This window comes from Berghia stephanieae, chromosome 15, assembly GCF_034508935.2.
Source record: "Berghia stephanieae isolate SIO BIC M18660-M18661 chromosome 15, UCSD_Bste_1.3, whole genome shotgun sequence".
NCBI lineage: Eukaryota > Metazoa > Mollusca > Gastropoda > Nudibranchia > Aeolidiidae > Berghia > Berghia stephanieae.
In genome coordinates this window covers 19,517,810-19,526,253 of record NC_088374.1, presented here as the reverse complement: position 1 = coordinate 19,526,253, position 8,444 = coordinate 19,517,810, and the positions used below count along the sequence as shown (strand labels likewise).

The window sequence follows — 8,444 nt, the reverse complement described above, 5'->3', positions numbered from 1 at the left end:
TGAACTCTGAACTAAGGGGAAGCAAAATGGCGTCGGAGGTTGAGAAAGCTCAGGCTGCAAAGCCGGGTGGCGATACGATCTTCGGAAAGATACTTCGTGGCGAAATCCCTTGCGAGTTCATATACGAAGATGAACAGGTGAAGTACGACTCTATGCCAGTAGTTTTGTCATTCATTTCCTTTTAAAGGCAATGTATATATTTCAGATCCCATGACCAAACAAACTGAAGTGAAACTGCAAGAGCAAGTGGAGAAGTAGAAGGTCAAGGTCGCTCCTTTTCTGAGGAAAATGGAACGTCACACCACTTTCATCTATACAAACCACAGCCGGTTACTGTTGGGCGAACTAATCAGCTTCATATACGAGTATCACTATCAAACACCACTTGAACATGTGATTGAGAGAAGAAAAAAAAAATGCTTCTCAAAATGTTTAATGCAGTTCCGTTCATCAATTGGCTTTATTACTTTATTTTCTAAAAGTAAAAGGGAGCGTCATTGTCATTGGACAAAACCGTCGACAAAAATTCTACAATTGTTCATGTTCGTCTTTGCAAATACAAACCATCAACTGCACGACCATCTCTCTCTCTCTTTCTCTCTCTCTCTCTCTCTCTTTCTTGCTTTCTTTCTTTCTTTCACAAACACACATACGCTCTCTCGAGCAAGAAAACATTGATCACACTAACCCCCTACCACTCTCAACTGAACCAAGGATTACATACTTGAGACACATCAACAACCCCACCCCACCCCATCCTGAGTTTATAGATGCTGTGCGCTTGACAAAGAAACTCACAACATTGACATCCAGAAGTAGAATGGACCAACACACAAAACTATGTGAAACCATTAACGTTTATAGTTTGGTTCATGTAGTTAACTCATAATTTTAAAAAACAATAACAAAGACCTAAGTGACGTCAACTTCATTGCAAGCAAGAAGTCAAGAACCGTGACTGTGGACTGCGACTGACAAGGAAAGCGATTGATTTGATTTCCCGGGTTTTGTACGGTCACACGTACCGCGCATGCGCGATTCAGGTGTCGAAAAAAACTCCGTTTCTAGAATTTGGCTGCTCGGCATTCGTTGATGGTTGCTTTAGACTTAGACTAAGAAGAGCCGAACCTTACACTTTCACTTACACAATAGAACTGTGTGCTGGTCAATGTTTTGGGACTGTCCCGTCTACATCGTCTTGTCTACAGCCCACATCTCCAACACAACAGACCACCGCAGTGACTATTCTATTCTTTATTGACAGATGCCGGAGGGCACCCCTCTATTTGAACTTGCTGCAGCTTGCATTGGCATTAACTACGAAATTAGAATTAGACCATTCCTTAAGAATACTTCATTCTTAATTATTTTTTAATTCTTTCAAATGTTCGTATTAGAACAAATCATGACATCAAATTTGACAGATATAAAACAATTTCTCTAAAATCCCAAATCACATCACAGCCACAAATTCAGATGGGATGATTTGAGACTAAGTCTTAAGCCTCTCGTGTTCAGATTAGTTTTGGGGGAAGTAGATAATGAGTTCCCTATATGGTCATGTCAATCATGTAGACATCCTTTGATGATATAAGCCTACCCTTTGATATCTGCAGTCGCCTTTTCGTTTTCTACGGTCACTCATGACTAAACTCCGCCCAGAAACGATTTCATAGGTCCGTCCATCACCAAATTTCAAACATTTGTTCTCGTGAGTTCTTAAGTTTTTTTTATCGAAGAACGATTGGCTATTGAGAATCTTGACCCTTCAACGGTTGGTCGTTCTGACAGCTCACGTGTCAACAGCCGTCAACAATACATTGAGTCATCGCTGAAACAGTGGAAGACGCTGATCGCATAGTGGCGTCACAATCACCACGTTGTTGAATAAATTATCCACGCATGGTTGATAGGTAAAAAAGCCAAATTATGTTCTAGTTACATTTGAAACAAACAAAGTATATCACTGATCTCGTCTCATTGAGATATAAACAATGATATAAAAATCAAGAAAATCGGCCGATAAATAAAAAAGTTGCTAAAAAAAGCTAAAATAAACAAAAGCAATTTTTAAAATCAAATTTATTCGTAAAACAATTGGTTTTCAACCTATTTTTTTGAAATAAGGACTAATGTTCTTCTTTTTTCAAGCAGATTTCAACAATGTGACTTTCAAATTCCTCAGAATTATATTTTTTACTTTTAGATTTTAGCTATTAGGCCTACTCAAAAAGGTGTTATATTCCTTGCGTAACAATAGCGTAATACATCGACGGTGAGAAGCGTCGTTTCGGCCATCTGGATAGATAGCGTGTGACTCACAATTCTACACGAATGACGTTGGCGGTCGATCAAAGAGGTGTACCAAATATATTTACCAACTACTTTTCTTAGTGCTAAAATTACAAAGTAATAATTTCGGATCAGAATAAATAACTCTGAAGTTCCTATCTCTTTATTACAATAAAATTGATACCACGAATGACTAAATCGCCCCACAAATAAGGGAGTTATAAATTATTCATAATATTTTTTTAATTTACAAAAAATGTTATTTTCATCACCAAAGACGTAATTTTCCCCCGATTTTTACCAAACAAAGTGCAATGTCAATGATTTTCACTCGCAAATAAAATATGATTTAAATCGCAATTTCTACAACATATTTTATTGTCTGTCGGCAAATCTATAAAAATCAAAGCTGAAAACATCCTGCGACAGTGACAGGGCCTGTCATTTCCTTCACAACAATTGGAGTTTACTTACTGAGGCCAGTTTTGGCTACCCCGCCCATGAATATTATGCCGTTTCGGTTTTTGTCGGGTTGAATCTTAAAGACTTAAGTAAAAATTAACAAAGGCAAAATGAACCACTACTACAAATACGAAACAAACTTATCAGTTTGCAGTACTGCTGCAAATAACGAAAAGGAACAGAAATCACTTTTTGCAGTACTACTGCTTATAATAATGAAAAGGAATAAAAACTGCTATATGCAGTACTACTGCAAATAGAGGTGGCCAGAAAATAATAAAGATTGACACAACCAATATTGGTTTCCAAGGCAACGGCGTCCATTTTGATGGTGTTATTTATTTAATATTTTTATTTTTTGTAATTTAGACTTCACTTCAATTATTTAAATTAAAAACTTGTCTTTTATGTTGAAAGTCAGGACAAATGAAAAATCGTTTGGTAACATTACTCCCCCTTTTTCCGCCTCCCCCCAAAAAAAAATTAAAATTATTTATTAAAAATATTTTCAAACCTTTTTTAATATTTTGAATGAAAACAGATTAGTCAATATAAGTTTAAAAAATAGCCCAAAGAAATGTTTGTAATCAACTGACTCATGCATCGTTGACAGCCGGTTAATATTTCTAATCAAATGTTAAATTCTTCCATTAGTGCGTGGCCTTCAACGACATCAATGCTCAAGCTCCCATCCATTTCCTCGTGGTGCCCAAGAAGCCCATCGTGAGACTTTCAGAGGCCGAAGAAGCTGATGAACAGGTAATAATAATGTATTATTTATGTCGTGCCACTCGCATAAGTAGGTGGTTAGGAATTTGCCCCATTATCTTCAACATAAATCCAGGGGTTATGCATACCTGCCATCCCTTCCACTTTTGACGGAATCATTCCTATTTCCACTCTTCCTTCCCTCTCTTCCGCCATTGTCTCTAAAATTCTGATTTTCAAAAATGGTGATAATTGGTAAGAAGAAAATCTAAGGGAAGAGGGGGGGGGGGGGGGGGGGGGGGGGGATATAAAGGTGATTTTTTTATTTTTTTTTATAATGATTGTCAAAAGGAACTATGTAGGAAAATTAATTGCATTCCTTCCCCCTTTCCCCCATTCCATTCATTACCTAACACATCTGATGTCGCTTTGCCAGCTGACAAGAATACTGTCTTTATGTGTTAGTTGACAAATGTGGTGATCATTTTGATACAGAATTATCCATTGGTAACAAATTCCTATATTTTTTGGTCTCAAATTCCTCTTTTCTGACATTCTGATTCCACTTTTGGAATGTGAAGGATTGGCAGGTTTGAGGTGTTTGGTTATGAGGTGAGATGGACAAGTGATTTTCAATGGGGGAGGTCTGTAGTTCGAGCTCCACTTCTGGCCTATTACTATTAGTCTGTCATCTGCATTTTTTGCCAAATTGGGACCTAAAATTTGCCCAAAAATTTGCTGAGGAGAACTAAGCGTTTCAGTAAAAATTAACATGTTAACATGCGATACAGTATTAATTTACACAATGTAAAGCGATTTATGCGCCCAAACTTTCAGAGTAGCTTCCCTGGGTTTGGGCCCAGGCAAAGTTGCAACATTTCTCAAGTTTCGCGCTTTTAAAAAAATTATTTTGTTTTCACTTCTTTTTTTCCCCCCAAATTTGCCACGCGATTTGCCAATTTTGGGAAATTTGCCAAAATTTGCGGATCGCCCTGATATTTGCGGCCTCAAAAAATGCAGATGACAGATTAGTCTTTGTTCTTGAGCAAGATCTTTAATTCTCAGTTTGTTCACTTGGACATTATGGGCACCCACTGCTGCACAAACTGTCACTTGAGCAATTAAAAGGTCCTAGTCCTAATAATCATAATATATCTTTATTGTCCTCAAAAAAGTGGCAATTTGTCATTTGGTTACACATTTATAACAATACAATATTGACATAGACACACTCACACAAGATGCACACTAGTAACATCGTAGTCATCAAGAAAAACAAACAAACCAACAATAACATCATCATCATCATCTTCATCATCATCATCATCATCACAACAACCTTCCTAATATTTTTGTTACAATCCTTCACTTAGTCCTAGTTAGGTTTTGATCCATGTGATCAGGAGGTTTCATATTATTAAACCGATGCCTTTTCCAAATTTTTGTTTCCTTTGTTGAGATCCTGAAATTAGACAACTTGTGCTTATTGATTATTATTATGCTTATCTGCCTGTTGATTAGATTTTTTTTTCTTTTTTTTTTTTGGTGTAAACTGTTATTGATTTCTCTTCTTCTTCTTTTTTTTTTTTTTCTTTTCTTTCTTCCCTCTTAATAGTTACTGGGCCATCTGCTCATGGTCGCCAAGAAAGTGGCAGCCAACAAGGGTATGGCTAAAGAAGGTTACAGAGTGGCCATCAACGACGGGCCGAATGGGGGCCAATCCGTGTACCACATCCACGTTCACGTCCTGGGAGGAAGACAGATGGGATGGCCTCCTGGCTAAAAGCTAGATGGACGGATGTTTTGACAGGCTGAGCAAAAGATTATCTTTATCATTAGCACCATCGCCATTTAACCTTCTCCTTACCACCTATTGGAAAATCGTCACATTCGTTACAAGGCAACCGTCACTTTTCTCATCCAGATTTCATTTCTTTTTGCTATAGCTATAAAAACTTGACATTCTGTAATAGAGCTCATATTGTCGAACAATATTATGCATAAAATGTGCTTGTTGCTTTTCTGTTTGAGTAAGATATGTCTGTTTTTGTGTTGTGTAGGTGTGAAGATTTGGGGAAAATTTGAAAATGGCTGGTAAGGAGAGGGTTAAACAATTTAAAAACTAATAGTAATGGTCTTTACAAGTTTCAGATCAGATAGGTGTTAAGAGAGAATCGTAATTCTAGCCTTGTTTTATAAATTATTATTTTTTTGCTTGTTATTAATCTTGTTTTTGGATATTTTTTTTAGTCGTGGTTGTTAGGAACATTAAAAAAAAAAATTTTTTTTAATGAGGATATAAAGATAAGAGAACGTTTTATAAATCTTTTTGGTGTTGCACGTTGAAAGTATTGCCACCCAAACTTCTCATCTCACATCTGCTTCAGATTATTTTCCCAATGATATTTAGAAAGAAGACGTTTTTATTTTTAGGTTTCTTCTATAAACGAATTCATTCAGAAATTAAGAAAATTCATGTGTTGTAAAAAAATGTTTTATATGAGCTATCTGTCTTCAGAGGCGTAAAAGGAGAAAACTAGATATGATATAGTGATGATGATTATGCTTTAGTATTGCTACAGGATTAATGGTGACGGTTTTTTTTTAAGGGGCTGAAATGAATTCACATACATACTTGTAGTTTTTGTTTTGTCTCCACTTGTGATAATTTTCCCTATAGTTTTTTGGGTCTCCTTTTTAAATTTTTTTTTTTTTATCATGTCTTATTTTGAATTCTAATTTTCCCTTCTAAAAAAGTTTTCTCTGCATTCTACTCCATTGAATTTACTTTATTGGAAAATAAAGACTGCATTTTTATTTTCCTGTTTTATTTTTTGTTGTTTAAAAATTATTTTTATCTGTTGAATTCACAGAAAAATATCTACTTAGATCCCTTATTTGAGAACTTTTGATAATAGCTTACACCATTGTGATAGTTACGAGTTTGTTGATGAATATATGTGTAAAAAAAAAAAAAAAAATAACCAAAAAAAAATCCCACAAATACTTCATTGCATAATATTATCGTTAAATGAAATAGATATTGCACTTACAAGATAAAAATATAATAAAGTTCTGTTTTCTTCTGGTCTGGGTGATAGTGATAGCGCTCAATACTTTTGCTTACAGAATTCAAAATCAGATGCTTAGATTTTTACCGCTTTAATTGTTTTGTTTAAGTTTGCTCAAATTTTATTTCTAATCCAGTTTTAAAAAAGAGAGATTATACTTATACAGATAAGTAAAATAAGCATAATGTAAACAACAATATTATATTCGGTTTCAGGTTGTTGATATTTAGATGCATTCCTTTCGAGTGTAAACATGATGTTGTGTTTTAGCCTTATTAAAAGAGAAAAAGAGAAAGAGTGCTTGAGTTTTATCAGATTTGTATCAAGATAAAACATATTTCAATTGTCATTTTTTGACAGCTTTATGTGCATTATTGTAACCTTGTGTTATTGATTGGAATATGAAATGTTTGTTGTTGATCCCATTGCTTTTTGCTTGCAGTGTTTGATTACAATTACACAAATAAACTTCTGGAGTTCATAAACATAAACATAAGGTGGTATTTTGTTTAGTTTATCTTTTAATCAGAGTTGCCAACTCCCATTTTTCTCCCCCATAAAACACCCTTTTTTTAAGGATCTTTTAAAAATCCCGCCAAGGTTTTATAAATCTATTTTTGCGGGTGGTTGGATTGGAGCATCACCCTTGAATCATATATACCTATGATGTTCGCATGGGTGTACGATCCGATAGTGATGTCGTTTCTTCTTCTCTTTACTGCCTATCCTGCTTCTTTGGTTTGTGATTGTGATTGTATTTTTGACAGGGGATATTTTTTTTTATGTAAATCTTCTGCCTGTTTGTTCTTGGTTATTTATAATTTAGCTTATGATATCTTTAGGTTATGATTTTGATTTACATTTGTACTATTTTTGTTAGATTGCTTGTTTTTTTGTTTCAGCGGTCTCTCATATAACCTCAATTGTGTTGGAAGAGACCTAAAGCAACAAACAAACAAACAAACAAAAATCTATTTTTATTTGCATGGTTTTATACCTTGATGGTTTTGTGGGGGTTGCACAAGTAATAGTAATAATATGACTTGCCTGTAGGGTTGAATTTGGTGGGATTCCTGACCTCCTATAGTGGGCAGGGAGGTACTTGCTGTGTCTTCTATCCCCCTGTATCTGGTTTCCAATTACTTTTTTGTCTTTGTCTTGGAATGAGATTACTTAGTTTTGTCCTGACCCTGTAACTATACATTCGACTGCTTCCCTCTCAGCCAAGGACTCCTGCCAGGGTCAGGACAAAACTAAGTATAATCTCATTCCAAGACAAAGACAGAAAGCAATCTGGAAAACATATTGATATAGAGGGATAGGAGACGTAGCAAATGACAGTCCTTTCCACTATGGGAGGTTTAAAAGACCCATCCAAATTGTTATTGTGTCAAAATAAGTCATTTTCAATGGACATGTTCGACAAATTAACCATCAGTCCCGATATCTCAGTTGGTAGAGCATAACTCGCTTCACACACAAAGGGACTGATATCGATCCCGTGTGCAGTCAAGATTTTTTTTCTAATCCCACTGTCTATCCAGCAGCAAATGGCTGTTAGATATGACAGAAAATACTTTGTGATAGATTATCATCCTATACAAAGGATAGCAATCAATTGCTATTGTCCGTTTCATGTTATGGAAACCAGGATACACTCCGGCTCCATGAGGCTAATGGCTCTGAAGGTCTACTACTACTAATCCTCTTCATTCCTTGCAGGAGATAGGGCTTCCACAAGCATTACCACCCATTGTCTTTTATTTTCTTCTTGCTGGCCACCCAGGTTATATATTCTGTCTTTAAGCATGCCATTAGTAAGCATGTTTTGGACTCAAGCACACAAGATGGGCTCTTACTCTTACCAACTTTTTGCTATATAAACTACACGCCTTTCCACTCCCTTTCACA

At 35.6% G+C, this 8,444-nt stretch overlaps 1 protein-coding gene across 1 annotated transcript; it reads left to right on the top strand.

Annotated features, from left to right (window-relative positions):
* Nucleotides 1-7,029, top strand: LOC144960235 (adenosine 5'-monophosphoramidase HINT1-like). Its single transcript, XM_078893233.1, has 3 exons — nt 1-137; nt 3,409-3,513; nt 5,078-7,029. The coding sequence occupies exons 1-3, from the start codon at nt 27-29 to the stop codon at nt 5,243-5,245; spliced, it is 384 nt and encodes a 127-aa protein (XP_078749359.1). The 5' UTR covers nt 1-26; the 3' UTR covers nt 5,246-7,029.
* The last annotated feature ends 1,415 nt before the right edge of the window (nt 7,030-8,444 follow it).

Excerpts from the sequence above, each read along its gene's own strand:
- LOC144960235 (XM_078893233.1), top strand. The coding sequence starts at position 27 with ATGGCGTCGGAGGTTGAGAAAGCTCAGGCTGCAAAGCCGGGTGGCGAT. Across the intron at positions 138-3,408 it reads TCATATACGAAGATGAACAG|TGCGTGGCCTTCAACGACAT; the intron begins GTGAAGTACGAC and ends TTCTTCCATTAG. Across the intron at positions 3,514-5,077 it reads CCGAAGAAGCTGATGAACAG|TTACTGGGCCATCTGCTCAT; the intron begins GTAATAATAATG and ends CCCTCTTAATAG.